Source organism: Piliocolobus tephrosceles, chromosome 1, assembly GCF_002776525.5.
Source record: "Piliocolobus tephrosceles isolate RC106 chromosome 1, ASM277652v3, whole genome shotgun sequence".
NCBI lineage: Eukaryota > Metazoa > Chordata > Mammalia > Primates > Cercopithecidae > Piliocolobus > Piliocolobus tephrosceles.
The window spans coordinates 215736478-215754282 of NC_045434.1; the positions used below are offsets into that span (position 1 = coordinate 215736478).

A 17805-nucleotide genomic window follows, 5' to 3' on the forward strand; every position below is an offset into this window, starting at 1 on the left:
TCTCAGCTCACTGCAAGCTCCGCCTCCCGGGTTTACGCCATTCTCCTGCCTCAGCCTCCCGAGTAGCTGGGACTACAGGCGCCCGCCACCTCGCCCGGCTCAGTTTTTTTTGTATTTTTTAGTAGAGACGGGGTTTCACTGTGTTAGCCAGGATGGTCTCGATCTCCTGACCTCATGATCCGCCCGTCTCGGCCTCCCAAAGTGCTGGGATTACAGGCTTGAGCCACCGCGCCCGGCGAGTTGAATCATTTCTAAACTTGTCCTTTAGACCACGCCTAGGGCAGCAAATTCCACTTCCTAGAACTGCAAACTGGGAGAGGATGTAGTTAGATTCTGGCAGCCCACCCCGGCTCTTTGAGGGAAAGTTCTTTTCCCCTGCTGTAAGTAGGGCGGGCCCAGCCTCCATTCCCATTGGGAGCCACGAAGTTGTCTTGCTGATAGGTGTAGGCCAGCTGTTGGCAGCGCTGGCCTTGTGGATGGTAAGCTGACGGTGTTGGCATTTAATGCCATCCTCCATCTGCCAGAACCCAGAAAGTCCACCTTCATGCCAGGCCCACCAGCTGGAAGGAGCCCAAGAGGCAGGTCTTAGGGTTTCACGGTGAAATGCTGCCTGACACCAGGGAAAACCTGACATTGTATTCTGCTTGAGAGAGGAATTCCAGGGGTAGGGATGGTGAGAGCATTCCCACCTTCTTCATAATCCCAGGGCAGCAGTCAGCAATGACTTAGGGATAAAAGATGAACTCCTTTTTTTTTTTTTTTTTTTTTTTTAAGACGGGGTCTTGCTGTGTGGCACAGACTGGAGGCTGGAGTGCAGTGGCACCATCTCGGCTCACCACAACCTCCGCCTCGCAGGTTCAAGCGATTTTCCTGCCTCAGCCTCCTGAGTAGCTGGGATTACAGGCCTAAGACACCATGGCCGGCTTTTTTTTCGAGACGGAGTCTCACATTGTTGCCCAGTGGAATGGCACTATCTCCGCTCACTGCAACCTCTGCCTCCCGAGTTCAAGCGATTCTCCTGCCTCAGCCTTCCAAGTAGCTGGGATTACAGGCATGTGCCACCATGCCCGGGTAGTTTTTTGTATTTTTAGTAGAGACGGAGTTTCACCATCTTGGCCAGGCTGGTCTCGAACTCCTGACCTCATGATCTGCCTGCCTCGGCCTCCCAAAGTGCTGGGACTATAGGCGTGAGCCACCACGCCTGGCCAAGATGAACTCCTTAAGGGCAGGATTTGGTAAGTGATTGACTTCTTTTTAGTTCTGTGATCTTGAGATTATTTTTAGCTTTATAAATTTAGCAGTGGCAGGGCCCGCAGATAATCAGGTTAATGCGGTGAAGGCCACATCACCAATTTTCTCAATTTAAAAAACTGTCAAGAGATTTATTTTTCCATTGCAGGTTTTAAAGTGGAGATTCTTAAGTGGAAAATAGGTACTGCTCAGAACAAAGCTACTTGGAAACAGCACAATGTGAAGCCTTTCATGAGGGCCTGCAGGCCGCTGCTGAGTGGCAGTTTACAGAAGAGGTCGTGGGGTGAGCCTCTCAGGACAGAAAACAAGGCAGCAGTGCACCTGCCACCCCTTTGTTGGTGCGAGCTGCTCCTTGAGCCTAAAAAGTAGGCTTTATTCATCCCTTCTGTTCATTTACCAACCTGGGGGACTGATATGACCAGGGAAACATTCCTAAACCAGGAAGCTGCATTAGCCGATCAGGCTTGGTAAGGTCTCGGCCACAGCTGGCTGCTAGGAGTACCCCCACGATAGGCACAGCACACCACTGTCCCTTCGCTGCACTTTCTTCCTGCCTTAGGTAGTTGGGCTTGCCCACCGTAGTTTGCTTTTGTCGTGGTTTGGCAAGGTTAGAAGACCTCGACGTCTCTGTCTTGCTGGGAAGTGCTTACTCTCTGGGCCGCTGCTGCAGAAGACGTGGCACTTGTCATGGGTTTGGAAGACACAGCCATCTGCAGTAGAGGCGGCCTATCCCATTGCAAGGAGAGGAACTTAATGGAGTAATTATTCTACTCTTCTTTTTACATACAGAAATGTTTATTTAAATATTCTAAATTGGATTTTCTTTCACAGATACTGATTCTTCTTTCCAGTTCTTAAATAAAACTGCACTTGATTTCACTCAACCACAGTGTGATTGTGTGGGACATGAAACTCTGAGGTCACTCCTGGGTAAGAAGCGTCTTAAGCCTTCAGCCTCAAACCACATGTGTTTTGCCTCCTCAATTTCTTTCTGAATTCCTACCTCTAACCAGTTGTAATGATAATTCCTTTTGCCCTACAGGCCACCACATAGGTTTGTAAGGCCTTGGAACGGGAGCCTCAGTGCCCTGAAGTAGCAGGTGCAGGGGCAATGGACGTTGATGCGAGTGATGTGTTATGTGTTTAATGTGCTGCTGTGTTAGCATGTAGACCCATTTACTGTTAATCACTGAATCAAGCTGGATATTTGCTTAAATGTGACTACCTGGGCATCGTTTTTCCACAAAAACTTTTAAAAGTTTAGGTCACATGGGTTAATTTTTAACAAGCAGTTATTAAGCTCCTCTAAATGGAAAGGGTACTGGGGAGAAATGGAAAACTGCTTGGAAAAAACTACTAGAAAAGAGGTTGCTGCTACCCAGTGCTTTGCTATCAACGGAAGGTGGGCGCAGGAGGGCTGCAGGAGTTTGGGAAAGCAGTGAAGTAACTGAGACCATCTGCCACATAAGCTGGCCAGGTGCTAACCCCCGGCTTTAGGAGCTCTGCCCTTGCTGGAAAGGGAGAGAAGCTGGAGCAAAGGTTCCTCATCCTTCCGTGGAGTCATTGCTCAGATTACTGGGTGGAACTTTCCAGTAGCACCAGGTTAACAGTGGGACTGTGATTCCGGAGGAACTGGATTCCTTTGCGATAGGGCAGGTGCTACTCAGCAGTGGAGTCTTGTTACCGAAAACTCAAACCTGCACACCCCGATGGACCACACTGCCCAGCACAGGGTCTAACGCACACATGCTCGGCGCGTAGGTGTGGAACAAGCGAGAGATTTCTCGCTGGATGGCCACTCCCTGATGTTTTCCACGTGGACTGGGAGTCATCCCAAGCTACCGTGACAAGGACGAAGACTTCGTGCCATGCAAACATGGGGAAAAGCAAAACTGCCCAAGCCAAAGAACCTGAAATTATGGCCTGTCAGAGTCTCTGGGTTTTATTATTGACAAATGATTACCTTTTAAAGAAATAAACAGCTGGGCATGGTGGCTCACCCCTGTAATCCCAGCACTTTGGGAGGCCACGGCAGGCGGATCACCTGAGGTCGGGAGTTCGAGAACAGCCTGACCAACATGGAGAAATCCCGTCTCTACTAAAAATACAAAAAACTAGCCGGGAGTGGTGGCACATGCCTGTAATCCCAGCCTCTCGGGAGGCTGAGGTAGGAAAATCAATTGAAACCGGGAGGCAGAGGTTGTGGTGAGCCAGAGATTATGCCATTGCACTCCAGCCTGGGCAACAAAGTGAAATTCTGTCTTAAAAAAAAAAAAAAATTGGCCAGGCACGGTGGCTCACCCCTGTAATCTCAGCACTTTGGGAGGCTGAGACAGGTGGATCACCTGAGGTCTGGAGTTCGAGACCAGCTTGGCCAACATGGTGAAACCCCATCTCTACTAAAAATACAAAAAAATAGCTGGGCATGGTGGCAGGCACCTGTAATCCCAGCTACTTGAGAGGCTGTGGCAGGAGAATTGCTTGAACCCAGGAGACGGAGGTTGCAGGGAGCCGAGATTACACCATTACACTCCATCTTGGGCAACAAAGAGCAAAACTCCGTCTCAAAAAAAAAAAAAATTTTAAAAAAACCACGGGAACGCCAGGCGTGGTGGCTCAAGCCTGTAATCCTGGCACTTTGGGAGGCCGAGATGGGCGGATCACAAGGTCAGGAGATCGAAACCATCCTGGCTAACATGATGAAACCCTGTCTCTACTAAAAAATACAAAAAACTAGCCCGGCGAGGAGGCGGCGCCTGTGGTCCCAGCTACTCGGGAGGCTGAGGCGGGAGAATGGCGTGAACCCGGGAGGCGGAGCTTGCAGTGAGCTGAGATCCCGCCACTGCACTCCAGCCTGGGCGACAGAGCAAGACTCCCTCTCAAAAAAAAAAAACCATGGGAACAACCTTCTCTCCAGTGTCCCAGTCTTGTGCCTGCTCTAAGAGCCTGACCCTGGGGACCTGTCCCATTTGCTAAGTCAGGTGTTCCCTCCATGTGGGGATGTCACCCCTGTTTTTCTGTTTGGATCTGTGATGATCCTTATTTTTGAGTAGAGGCTCTTCCGAGAGGCTGTTCGGAGCCCAGCTGTTTCCTTTAGGCTCTGACGTCTTCTCTCTCTTTTCCGGGACACTTCCTGGGTTATTCCTAAAGGGACAGCCTCATGTGAGCCCAGCCCCCTCCGTCATTTCACCGTATCCCTGCACTAAAATCCACTTGAGCCAAAGCTCTCAGAATGGAGCGTCTTCCTGGAGGGCCTCAGCGAGTGACCATGCCTTCAGAACCAGGAATGCTGTCTCTGAAAGGATCATGTCTACTTCTGAGTAGGAGCCGGTCCCCAGGGGATGGCTGTGAGTTGCTGAACCATCAGGCCGTGTCAGTGGTTTCTGGTGACATTGCATTCTGAATCTGGAAGCATCTGAGCTAATAAATGGCAGCTGTGCAGGGGAGGCTAGGGCCAGACTGCTCTATCACCAGCCACGCCATGACTCTGGCCACTTCAGCAACCTTCTGTATACCCCTAGGCTCTTCCAGTTGTGATTCTACAGTGCTGTCCTCTGCCCTGTGACTGAGTACGTCTTCCTGAGAGCAAAATACACAAAGATCAGCCTGTGATTGTGTCGTAGGTGTTACTGCACAGCCGTCTCTTCCTCTGGCAGGTATTGGGGTGCACACTGCGGCTCTGGGGAACAGTCCTCGGTCATTTTCTCATTTCAGTGACCCGAGTCCCCTAGCGTCAGCACGTGCAGCTCCTAGTGGTGAAACTGGACGCAGGCAGCAGCCACGGCTGTTTATAATGGTAAAATGGGGTCCTGTCTATCAAAGTAACACCTGTTTTATCTATGAGGTCCCTTGTTTAAGTTACTCATCCGGGCTGGGAGCCTCTCTGACCCCTTGTTTTACAAAGAGGCCCAGGCAGGGTCCCAGAGCTGGAGCCAAAGGGGAAAAGCCTGGAGTTTCCTTTGTCATCCTGTTGGCCTCAGAAGCCACATCGCGTGCCCACTCTCTGGTGGAGAGACTCGCTTTACCTGGCTGAGGCCACACTGTTCCTGCTGTCGTCATGCGTGTTTTGTAGACTCTCTGACTGCTCATCCACGGGTGCCTGAAACCTGGCAAGAGAGTGGGCACCAGAATCTCAAGGGAGCCGAGCCAGCTGCTGCACAGCCTTAAGCTCAGAAACCTCAGAACCAAACTCTGCCACCACTCGTGCACCCACCTAGCGTTTCATTCTTTTGCTCCTCAAATATTTACTAAGGTCCAGCGGTTGGCGAGGGCCAGGCCTGCATGGTGTGCACGAGAGGCCAGGCCCTGCCCTCATGGAAGCTGTGTGCTGGTCGGGGCAGACACGCTGAGGGAGGGAAGGGTGTGTGGTGCAGGGCGCCAGGGGGACCTGCCTCAATCCAGGTGGAGTGGGGAAGGCCTCTGCTAGTGTACCACCCTTGTGCTCAGAGCTTCCAATCTGCCTAATGGCTCCAACCCTGCCCCACTCCTAATATGAGCAGATGCTCAAGGGGTGACCTGACATCTGAGAAAAACCTTCAGCCTGGAAGACAGAAACCTACACAAGCTTAGAGGGCGTGGTGGCGCACACCTGTAATCCCAGCTACTCTGGAGGCTGAGGCCCAAGAATCGATTGAACCTGGGAGGTGGAGGCTGCAGTGAGCTGAGATTGGCACCATTCCGCTCCAGCCTGGGCGACAGAGCGAGACTGTCTCAAACAAACAAAGACCTTCACAAGCAAAAAGCAACTGGGAGGAAACACTTCAGGGACAAAATTTCCAAAAGGAAAAAAACCATCGGCCTCAGAGGGGTAAGATATTGTGTCCATGAAACAACAGGATACCATCAAAAGAAACAGGTACAGAAGGAGCTGTTGGAAATGCAAAACAAGACAGCAGAAATGAACTACCTAATGGAAGATAAAGAGGCCTGGCACCGTGGCTCACACCTGGAATCCCAGCACTTTGGGAGGCTGAGGCGGGAGGATCACTTGAGCCCAGGAATTTCTTTCTTTTTTTTTTTTTTGAGACGGAGTCTCGCTCTGTCGCCCAGGCTGGATGGAGTGCAGTGGCCGGATCTCAGCTCACTGCAAGCTCCGCCTCCTGGGTTCACGCTATTCTCCTGCCTCAGCCTCCCGAGTAGCTGGGACTACAGGCACCCGCCACCTCGCCCGGCTAGTTTTTTGTATTTTTTTAAGTAGAGACAGGGTTTCACGGTGTTAGCCAGGATGGTCTCAATCTCCTGACCTCATGATCTGCCCGTCTCGGCCTCCCAAAGTGCTGGGATTACAGGCTTGAGCCGCCCAGGAATTTCAAAACCAGCTTGGGCAACATGGCAAGACCCCATCTCAAAAAAAAAAAAAAAAAAAAAGGGCCGGGCGCAGTGGCTCACACCTGTAATCCCAGTACTTTGGGAGGCCGAGGAGGGCAGAGGGCAGATCACCTGAGGTCGGGAGTTCAAGACCAGCCTGACCAACATGGGGAAACCCTGTCTTTACTAAAAATACAAAATTAGCCGGGTGTGGTGGCACAAGCCTGTAATCTCACCTACTCAGGAGGCTAAGGCAGGAGAATAGCTTGAACCACGTAGGCAGAGGTTGCAGTGAGCCAAGATCGCACCATTTCTCTCCAGCCTGGGCAACAAGAGTGAAATTCCATCCAAAAAAAAAAAAAAAGGGAAATGGGACAGAAAAGGTAAATTAGAGGGCCAGCCCAGGAGAGCCAATATCCAACAACAGGAATTCCAAAAAGAAAAAGTGAAGAAATCAACAAATTGAAAAAGAGGCCGGGAGCAGTGGCTCATGCCTATAATCCCAGCACTTTGGGAGGGCAAGGCGGACGGATCACGAAGTCAGGAGATCAAGACCATCCTGGCCAACATAGTGAAACCCCCGTCTCTACTAAAATACAAAAAAAAGGCCAGGCATGGTGGCTCACGCCTGTAATTCCAGCATTTTGGGAAGCCGAGGTGGGCGGATCACGAGGTCAGGAGATCGAGACCATCCTGGCAAACACGGTGAAACCCTGTCTCTATTAAAAATACAAAAAATTAGCTGGGCGCGGTAGCGGCGCCTGTGGTCCCAGCTACTCGGGAGGCTGAGGCAGGAGAATGGTGTGAACCCGGGAGGCGGAGCTTGCAGTGAGCCGAGATCGCGCCATTGCACTCTAGCCTGGGCGACAGAGCAAGACTCCATCTCAAAAGAAAAAAGAAAGAAAAGAAATATTCCAGCCTGGCGAACTTGCCAAAACCCCCCCCTACTAAAAATACAAAAATTAGCAAGGTGTAAAAAAAAAAAAAAGGAAAAAAAAAATTAGCAAGGTGTGTTGGCACGCACCTGTAATCCCAGCTACTCGGGAGGCTGAGGCAGGAGAATCATTTGAACCCCGGAGGCGGAGGTTGCAGTGAGCCAAGATCACGCCACTGCACTCCAGCCTCGGCGACAGAGCGAGACTCCATCTCAAAAAGAAAGAAAGAAAAAAGAAATATGCCAGAACTGAAGAGCATGAATTTTCAGATTGAAAGGGCCTGCCAGTATCCAACCTAATGGATGGAAATCGACTCTCACCAAAGTGAAATCTCAGAACACTGGGAGCAAAGAGAAGATTCTACAACCTTCCACAGAGAATTAGTAGGTCGCATTACAAGGGTAGGAGTCTGAGCGCCTTCAGACTTCATGAACAACCACCATGGAAGCTAGAAGATAAGAGAGCGAGAGAGCGATGCCTTTGGAGTAGAATCCTTCCCAATCTAGAATTTCCAATCTAGAATTTGATACCCAGTGAAACTGTCAAGTGTGAAGCTAGAATGGAGGCATTGTCAGACCCATGCCACCCCAAACACGCACCTCCTTCGCAGTCTTTCTCAAGAAGTTACCAGGAGGTGGGGCTCCCCCAAAACCTGACAGGCACGTCACCACATGGCTGGTGAAGGGAGAGCCCAGGCTCCAGTCATTCCCTAGACCTACAGGGCAACCAGTCTACCCTGGGGCCCAGTGACTCAGACGGGAACATTGAAGACTTGCCACCAAGATCCCTCTGACACTGGAACCCCGTTGATGCCTGAGTACAGTGCTGAGAGAGCCTGGTCAGGACTCTGCACAGACTTGGCCTGTCTTACATTGGTGAAGTTCCTGCCCTCTCCTCCAGTCCTGCCGCCTGGATCAGCCCAGCAGGACCCTCGTGACACCCTTAGGAAGTGCCTTCTGCTTTGACCTACTCTTGAGGGTTGGAGGGACCAACTATGATCCTAAAAGCAGAAACTCAGAGCAGCCCACTCACTGTGACTACGCTTTTGCAAACGTCCGGCACCTGGTCCGCCCAGATGCCCCAGCTGAACCCGCATGACCTGGCCAGCTGACTTCCCTGAACGGGGTCTTGTGGGTGTGGCACCTTTCCCACGCTTTTTTTTTTTTTTTTTTTTTTTTTTTTGAGACAAGGTCTCACCATGTCGTCCAGGCTGTAATGCAGTAGTGTGATCTCAACTCACTGCAACCTCTGCCTCCACCTCCCAGGTTCAAGCGATTCTCGTGGCTCAGCCTCCCCAGTAGCTAGGATTACAGGCATGAGCCACCATGCATGACTAATTTTTGTATTTTTAGTAGAGATGGGGTTCCACCATGTTGGCCAGTCTGGTCTGGAACTGCTGACCTCAGGTAATCTACCCACCTCCCTCCCAAAGTGCTAGGATTACAGGCGTGAGCCACCGCACCCAGTCCCCAAGCACATTCTGAAGAGTCTCAGTGGCCCTGGGAACACCTCTTGGCCATACCTGGGCTCCAGCCGCTCCTTCACCTTGGCAATGGAGCGGATGTAGGGCGTGATCTGCTTGGTGATGGTGGTCAGGTAGGCATTCTCCTGCCTCAGCTGGAGAAGGTCATGGAGCTGGGCTGTGGGGCCAAGAGCAGAGCATGGGGTCTTAATCCTGAAGCACCTGGCTTCAGGTTTTTACTCAAGCCAGCCACCATCTAAATATCCCGACCATTTCCATGATGACTTCTAATTAAAGATTGAGGCACTTGGTGGGGGCATTCTACTCAATGAGTCCTGACCCCACATGCATCATTTGGGGCTGGTTAGCAGCCGGGAGGCACAGTCAAACGCTAAGGTGAGGAGTGTGGGGATTTGCATCTGGTTAGTGGCCGACCCTGACTTCCTCCCCTGCTAGCATGTGGGTTAGCTCGGGGACAGGGGGTTCACGCAGCAGCCAACTTCCTGGAACCTTCATAAATCTCCTGCTCATTAGCCACTTGCTGATAGGATTCCTCCCAAATCTGAAAGAGAAAAGCTGGACATTGGATGTGGCAGTGAGCTGGAATTTACAGTGCTGGCACTGTTATCTCTAGCTACTCGCATCTACAAAGCACCCCCCAGCCAGGTCCACGTGACTCCAAGCAGCAAAGACTCCCAGGTTCCAGACCCTGCCACATGAGAGTCCTGTAGGGCACAAGCCAGGTCCTCTTTGCCTGCTTACTGTCTTGGGGTAGCCCAGGTGTCCCCTGACAGGTGGGACTGGAGTTAGAGTCCTTGGGAGGGCTACCTCCTGGAAGACGACCCTCATGCGCTCTAAGGAGGTGTGCTCCGAGGCGATCTGCACGTCCAGTTGCAGGGACTTGCTCAGGACGTCTCCCATGATCTCCGCCTTGATGAGCGAGTGGTGCTTGGTGAGGTCTCGGTGCAGCTCCTGTACCTGGTCCTTTAGGCTCTGCATCTCCGCCTGCAGGTGCTGCACAGAGAGGCCAGGTGAGAGCGTGGGTCACCCTAGGCTGTTTTTACTGCCAGGGCCTCGGTGGAGGAATGGCTCCCAGGTTCAGCAGCTGGGACAACTCGATTTCCCTGAGCGTACCTTGGGGAGGAGTGGGTTAGGACATGTCCCCCCCGCAGATCCCTGCCCCCTCACCCTGTAGGAGTCCTCATAGTGGCGGCAGTGCTCTGTGAAGGGCGTGTTCTTGCCCTCTGCCAGCAGCACCTTGGTGCTGGTGGACCGGTGCAGCGTAGGCTTTTGGACGGGTGACCCGGACATCGTTCCTACCGGGGAGGGGCAGTGGGGCCCCGTCAGCACCTTGGGGCCTAAGCCCCCTGCCAGCCTGGGGAGAGAGCCAGTGTGGATGCAGGGGGGTGCGGAAGTCTGCCCCTCCCCTGGCCTCCCAGGGCAGCCCCCTGGGCTGTTCGGGGCTCTCACAGCCCTCTCCACCACCTGGAGCACAGCAGAGCCACCAGGAGCTTTGAAAAGCCGGGGGCAAGGCCTCACCCGGACATCCACATCTATTTTTTAAAGTCCCTGGAGTGGGTTCCAGGGTGTGGGGCCAAGAGCAAGTCCGTCGGAATGCTGCCAGGGCTAGGACCGAGCGAGTGGTATGTTCACTTCTATGCTGGACACAGGAAGTGTGGGCCCAGTCTCTCTTAGCCTTTGGGGTCCCTGGGCACACACATGCCGTTTCAGCATTTCTCCTAACTCCTCGCCAGATGAGTCCAGGAATCAGGCCCCCTATGACTTCAGGCCACCTAGGAGGCGGTCAGCCCAGCCCCAGGTGCCCCACCCCAGGGGAGGCTGCAGTGGCGGTTGGGGACCTGAGTCCTCCCCTTCTCCTTTTTTTTTTTTTTTGAGACGGAATCTCGCTCTGTCACCCAGGCGGGAGTGCAGTGGCCGGATCTCAGCTCACTGCAAGCTCCGCCTCCCGGGTTCATGCCATTCTCCTGCCTCAGCCTCCCGAGTAGCTGAGACCACAGGCGCCCGCCACCTCACCCAGCTAGTTTTTTGTATTTTTTAGTAGAGACGGGGTTTCATCGGGTTAGCCAGAATGGTCTCGATCTCCTGACCTTGTGATCTGCCCATCTCAGCTTCCCAAAGTGCTGGGATTACAGGCTTGAGCCACCGCGCCCGGCATCTCCTTTAGCGAAGCTCCGAGTCAGGTCTGCCATGTACTTCAGATCCAGGGCTTCCTGCTCCCCTACTTAGTGGACTCGCCCTGGCCACCCCCTGTGCCCAGACACTGTGCTGGGAGGGTGTCGAGCTAAGGATGGAGGAAGGAAGGGTGGCACCTGGCTTTTCCCTGGTGATCTGGCCTCTCAGCACCCACCCTCCCCCACACCTCAGTGTCGGGGACCTTGTGCCTGGCCCCCCCAGTTGCCGCTCACGTGTTAGCACCACTTGCAGCAGCTGCCACCCGACGTGTCCCCAGCAGCAGCAGCGGCTCCAGGCAGCGCGCGAACTCAGCTCGGTGGTCACTGGCAATCTGGGCAGCAGGATGGGGTCATGAGGTGGCCTCCACTGCCCTGCGGGGCCCCCGACCCTGGCCCACCCAGGCTACTGCACACCTTGCTGCTCCGCACAGGCCTTAGGCGGTACGGCCGTGTGACGATGCCCTGCAGCCTCTCCATCAGCTCCTGTGGTAGTGAGGAGGGCCTCAGGCCGGTGGAGGTGTGGCAGCCGGGGGCAGGAAGAGGGGAGATGGAGGCGAAACACATCTGTCTTTGGCATCTGACTTGGTGTCCCTTAGCGGTGCCAGCCCTCTCCTGGGACTCATCCAGACAAACCCCCCACCCCATCTGCAAATCCATAGGAGAGGGGGCGGCTGGACTCCAGTGGTCACTCCACCCCATCGGGCACCAGAGGCTCATGCCCCCTTCCTGGCTTCACTGTCCTTGTAACAGTGGCCCTAACTGGTTTGCAGATGATGGAGTTGGGAGGAGGTCAGTCCCGAGACCCCTGGACCAGGCTCCAGGTGACAGGCTGCCCACTCCTGAGTTGGTGGCTTTGGTCTACAGAGTGGGCTCCTGGTGGGGAGGGGGCATCTGCAGGAGCAGAGGAGACTCACATAGCCCAGGTCCAGGAACTCAGCCTTGTTGGCCAAGCTGAGGAAGGAGGAACAGATGACCAGGTGGACCTGGGGGAGGAGACGCTGTTCAGTGCCTGGCAGGGGAGGAGGGACCCACCTGCACCCCAAGCTCCCTGTACCTGCAGGGTGGGCAGCAAGGTGGCCAAGTGAGAGAGCTGCTCCTTGAAGGCCTTGTCCTTCTCTTCGTATTGGCTGGGGGAAGGGGGCTGCCTGGTCTCCAGGGGGCCAGGAGCAGGGACGGGCATCCCCCCAGCCATCTTCACATGTCCGTCCCTGAATCCCTTCTCTGCACCCTGAGCCATGCTGCCCTCCTTAGCTGGGAGGACATTGGGATGTCTTGCTCCTCAGGGTGGAATGCCCAGGTTCGGAGCTGAGGGCACGGAGGCTAAGGGGTTTCAAGGGAAGCAAGCCCTCCTCCCCCCAACTCACCTCTGCACAGCCTGCAGCAGCACTGCTTTCCTTTCTGCCAACCTCTCCTGGGACAGATGGCGAGCATGCTCTTGATTTGTGCCCCAGCCCTGCCACCTCCCACCATGCCTATCCCCGGACCCCCGCCACCTGCTGGTTACGCTAGGTATCTCTCCAACCTTCCAGCCCTGCATCCACTGCCTGAGGGCTTGGGTCCTCTCACCTTAAATGTCACCTCCCCAGGGAAGTCCTTCTGACCACCTCACATCCCCACCACCAGCCCGGAGCAGGCCCTGGTTTCCCCTCCCAGTTGTCCTAGCAACTCCAGGAAAGTGCTTGGTGCAAGGCCTGCTGCCCCACTACACTGGAAATCCACAAGGCCTAGGGACTGGCCCTGTGTCGCCAGTTCCCCGCTGGGTCGTTTATTCCCCAACCCCCATCCCTCACCTGCATGCTGCCGAAGAGGGCGTGGATAGCGTTCTCCTCCTCTGCAGCGCTGTGCCGCACCTCCTCCACCATGGCCTGCAGCAGCGCGATGGCCTCCCGCGTGGCCGTCTGCAGGGCCTTCACGGCCTGGGGACAGGGCGGGGTCAGGCTCGCGAGCGCCGCCGCGCGGCCCCACACCCCCGCCCCCGCGCGCCAGACCCCTGCCCTCACCAGCACCGCCTGCTCCAGCCGCTCGCAGCCCTGCACGTAAGCCGATTCCAGGTCCACGCAGTGCGCCCGGCTCTCCCTGAGGGAGGCGGCGGGTGAGGCCCGCTCCGGCCGCCCCCAGCCCCCTCCCCTCGCGCCCCCTCTACGCACCCCTGCATGTCGCGGAAGCAACGGATGCACAACAGCAACTTCTTGTCGGTGGAGAACAGGAGGTAGGGCTCTGCGTGCAGCGCTGCGGGGGCAGCGGGCGGTGGTGAGGGCTCCGGGCAGTGCCCGCCCTGTTCCCACCCCCAGGTCCCTGGTCCCGCAAGCCTCACTCACTGCACTTCTGGGGCACGTCGCGGCTTCGCTGACCCAGGGCCACGATGTCGTGGCGCGCGAACATGCGTGCTCGGTGCGTCTCATCGCGGCAGCGCGCGCACAGGGGCTGTCCGCACGTGTTGCAGAAGTACGTGGTCTCCACGTCCTGCGGGCCGAGCGCGGGCTCAGGAGCGCCAGAGCCCGACCGCGGCCAGCGCGGGAACCGCAGCCGCCGGGTGTCACTGCGTGTGTTTGTCCCAGCCGTGGCGGAGTGCGCGGCTAAACGCAGCCCTTTCCTGTAATCTAGGCACTTGGCGCTCTGATATACCCGGTTTACAGATGAGGACACTGCGGCTCAGAGGCTGATTAAGTAGGTCCGTGGAGTGGGGTGGGGGACAGGAGGAGAGGGCAGAAACTACCTTTATAAAACATTTCACCGAGGCGGGGTGCGGTGGCTTACGCCTGTAATCCCAACAATTTGGGAGGCCGAGGTGGGCGGATCACCTGAGGTCAGGAGCTCGAGATCAGCCTGGCCAACATGGCGAAACTCTGTCTCTAATAAAAATACAAAAATTAGCCGGGCATGGTGGCGGGTGCCTGAAGTCCCAGCTCCTCAGGAAGCTGAGGCAGAAGAATCACTTGAACCCGGGAGGCGGAGGTTGCAGTGAGTGAAGTTGGCGCCACTGCATTCCAGCCTGGGCGATAAAGCAAGACTCCGTCTCAAAAAAAAATACATATATATATATGTGTGTGTGTGTATATATATATATATTTTTACCTGCAACAAAAGGGGTGTGAAGGCCTGTCACTGCCCTCTTGGCACACTCAATAGTGGCCAAAAGGTGGTGAACACCCTGGCAGTCTGGAGTCACACCTGGGCGGGGGAGGGGAAGAGCAGTGAGAGCTTTAAGGTTCTCCTCCCCAAGCCAGACCCAGGGCTGGAGTCCAGGGCTTGGCTTGCAGCCCTGGTATGGACACATGCAATGGTTGACATAACAGGCCCTACCTGCAGTCCCTACCTCCTGCTGATCCTCTCTGTACCTTGGGTCACACATTTCTCAGCACTTGCCCAGAAGGCTGGAGCTTTTGCCCCAGTCGGGCCGTCCTCCTGGGATTCCTGATACATTTTCTGGCCTCCGCAGGCCAGAGTCCCCCGTGCCCTTTACAGCACAGAGGGAACAGCATGCTGTCCCCACCTCCCCTGGGCTGTGGCTGCTTCTATGCCACTTGGGTAGCAGAGGCCCTTCAGGGTTGGCCCAGGCCTGCAAACTGGACTGCCTTTCCTGTGCAGGTCCACAGCTCCACCCTGAATTGGGGATCAGTGAGTTCTCCCCAGATCGAATGGCCTTAGCTTCTGCCACTGTCTGGACACTGGCTCAAGTCCCTTGTTCTGGACCTCAGTCTCCCCACTGGTATAAAGGGGTTCACATTCGGGGCCAACATGCCCTGGGGAGGTGCTGGAGAATCCACTGCCAGGTCATCCTCTGAAGATATGCTGGGTGCATGTGCAAGCATTGGGGACTATGTAACCTGGTACCCTCTACTCCTCACCCGCCCGCCCCGCCGCCCCTGCCTGCTCGCTGCACTCCAGGTCACAGTTGGCACAGCGCACCGCCTCCACGCCATCCCCCGAGCTGTCCACCAGGAACTGCAGCAGCCGGTCCACCGGTGGGAGCCCGCTAGGACCCTTCACCACCGTCTGGTGTCTGCAGAGAAGCCCAGGCCCTGAGATTCTGACACCCCTTCTCCAAGGCTCCCCACCCCCGCCCCTCACATTCCAGGCTGGAGCTACAAATAGCTGTGTTGGGAGGTGGGGTGCACCACAGCTCTGGGGTTTGCTATAAATATCACAGCCAGTGCTCACCCTGCCCTGGTCCCTACCCTTGCCCAGTCCTGGCCACTCCTGCAGACAGTGGGGTTGGTGCCCCTAGTATCAAAAGCAGAAGCTGCCCCTTGGCATCCTCTCACAACATTGGACAAATCAGAGCCACTCCTGGGTTCCCTGAGTCCACATAACTCTGTGGTTTTGCAGACCTAAGACTTCTAAGACCCAAAGCGAGTTACTGGGAGTGTCTTGACCAGTGCTGGAGCCCCACCCCTACCCCCTGACTTTTGATGGGAGGTCTTGGGCCAGTAACTGCAATCTCCAGGCCTCAGTTAAGCTGATCTATAAAATGGGCTGAAGCCTGCAACTTCTGGCCAGGAGAGCTAAGGACTGGGTGCAGCATCTCCCAGTCGTTCTGCCTGAAGTTGGAGCCTTACTCTCCTGGGTTCCAGCTCCGGCAGAGCCAACCTTGGGCTGCGGGGATGGCGTCTGGGGGGTCTTTGGGAACTTTGGGACACTTACTGGCACAACGGGCAGGTGAGGCGGCCTTCAGTCGTGCGGCCACGCAGACAGCCGGCGCAGAAGTCGTGGAAGCAGTCCAGAAGACACGGGCGCTCGTACTGCACGTGGCACAGCGGGCACACCAGCGGGTGGACGCTCGGGGCGTCCAGGGAGCTCGGGCCCTCCAGGGGCCCGAAGATAGCTCCCGACATCTGCAGGGACAGCACAGGCGGGCGGCTGGGGCGCGCACGGAGCCCCGCTTGAACTCCCGCGGCCCCTCTGCCCGGTCGCCCGCGCCCTCCTTGTCGCGTCTGGACCCGACGGGGCGTCCAGAGGTCACGGAGTGGGGAGCCGCTAGGGCTAGGGTTAGGGCTGGGGCCTGGAGCCCCCCGGCGCAGGGAGAATAGGCAGTGAGGACTAGCGAGGGGAGGGGCCCTGTACCTACCCGCTAGGCCGCTTTACTGGGAGCTACCCGCCCTCCGAGCTTCTCCCCCACCGTCCAGCGCTCCTAGTGAGGCTCCGAGCCGCGCTCTGACACCCCGCGCTGCCGCTCTGCCGAGGAGTTGCCGGCCCTGGAAGGTCAGGCCCGCACCGGGCGATGGTTCCTATCCTACGCGGGGCCTCTCTCTGCCCTGGCCTCTCCTACCTCTCCTCACTCCCACCCTCGGAATTCCCCGCCGGGTGTCCTCTGGGTGACCCGCAGGAGACGCCCCTTCCGGCATCCACCTTCCCCACGGTGGCTGCTGCCTTACGGCGCGGCGGGACCGAACCGACCTCGGCGCTCGCCATCTGCTTTGCGCTCTGGTTCTGGCCCGGCTACTCCATCCCCAGCCCGCGGGGAGGAGAAGCTAGGACGCCAAGGCTCCAGGGACGGTGCCAGGCAAGGGTGAAAGAGTCGGACTGGCCCCTGCCCGGGATAAGAGAGTCCCGAGCCCCAAGACCAGAGCGCCGCGCAGAGCGGGGCCAGAGGACCTTGGCTGCGGGGTCTTCAAGGGTGTAGGGCGGACGCCGTGGCTTACGTCTGTAATTCCGGCACTTTGGGAAGCCGAGGCGGGCAGATCGCTTAAGGTCAGGAGATCGAGACCAGCCTGGCCAACGTGGCGAAACCCCGTCTCTACTAAAAATACAAAAATTAGCCAGGCGTGGCCCCCTACCTGCAGTCCCTTTGGGAGACTGAGACAGAACTGCTTGAACCCGGGAGGCGGAGGTTGCAGTGAGCGGAGATCCCGCCACTGCACTCCAGCCTGGGCGACAGAGCGAGACTCTGTCTCAAAAAAAAAAAAAAAAAGTCCAGACCCCACCCCCACCGCCGCTATTCCCTGCTCTTCCATCCGATTTGGGTCTGAACAGGTCATCGCAGCCGCATTTCCTCGGCGGCCAATTGCGGGCGCCAGAGAGCAGCGGACGCCCCTCCACCAGCACTTGGGAGGCGGAGTGAGACGCCCTGGAATCCTAGCCCTGCCTTTCGCTGGTTGTGAGCTCTCGGCCATGTTACAGACCTCTCAGAGCCTCAGCGCTGGGTTAAAATAGAACTGGTGTCCTGATAATGGGCGAGGCCGCAGTGGAATAATGCCCGTGAAATACACATACTGGGCGTCCACTTAATTAAGGCCCCATCCTCATTGCCTGCCAAGTTCCCAAAAGTGGGATGGGTTTGGGTGGGAGGTTGAGAGGGGAGGCTCCCGGCCTTTCCAGCAGTGCCCCCTCTGCCCTCTGGGCCTGGCAGATGCGTGTTGATCCCAGCGTTTTCTCCAGCATGCCCTCGCTTCCTGCCTGTGTTATCCTGAGTGTCCTAAGAGCAGCCCGTTTCTGCCCCTCTTGCAATTACAAAGTCAAGCCCAGAGCCTGACCCACAGTAGTGCTCAATAAAGGCTTAGAAAAAGCTCAGCCGGGCGCGGTGGCTCAAGCCTGTAATCCCAGCACTTTGGGAGGCCGAGACGGGCGGATCACGAGGTCAGGAGATCGAGACCATCCTGGCTAACACGGTGAAACCCCGTCTCTACTAAAAATACAAAAAAAACTAGCCGGGCGAGGT

The 17805-nt window shown here is 56.2% G+C and overlaps 1 protein-coding gene across 1 annotated transcript; it reads right to left on the reverse strand.

Moving 5' to 3' along the window:
- Positions 1 to 4223: 4223 nt before the first annotated feature.
- Positions 4224 to 15982, reverse strand: RNF207 (ring finger protein 207). Its single transcript, XM_023215322.2, has 17 exons — positions 15792 to 15982; positions 15018 to 15150; positions 13466 to 13610; positions 13295 to 13376; positions 13148 to 13223; positions 12938 to 13063; positions 12512 to 12558; positions 12202 to 12274; positions 12062 to 12130; positions 11562 to 11630; positions 11382 to 11479; positions 10144 to 10330; positions 9784 to 9969; positions 9466 to 9517; positions 9016 to 9133; positions 5277 to 5357; positions 4224 to 4395 (listed from the first exon to the last, which is right to left on the reverse strand). The coding sequence occupies exons 1-17, from the start codon at positions 15980 to 15982 to the stop codon at positions 4224 to 4226; spliced, it is 1905 nt and encodes a 634-aa protein (XP_023071090.1).
- Between the last annotated feature and the right edge of the window lie 1823 nt (positions 15983 to 17805).

Coding starts and splice junctions, on each gene's coding strand:
- RNF207 (XM_023215322.2), bottom strand. CDS start 15,982: ATGTCGGGAGCTATCTTCGGGCCCCTGGAGGGCCCGAGCTCCCTGGAC. Junction 13,611..15,017: donor ACCTGGAGTGCAGCGAGCAG/GCAGGGGCGGCG, acceptor CTCGGCCCGCAG/GACGTGGAGACCACGTACTT. Junction 12,131..12,201: donor CCTTGCTGCCCACCCTGCAG/GTACAGGGAGCT, acceptor CTCCTCCCCCAG/GTCCACCTGGTCATCTGTTC.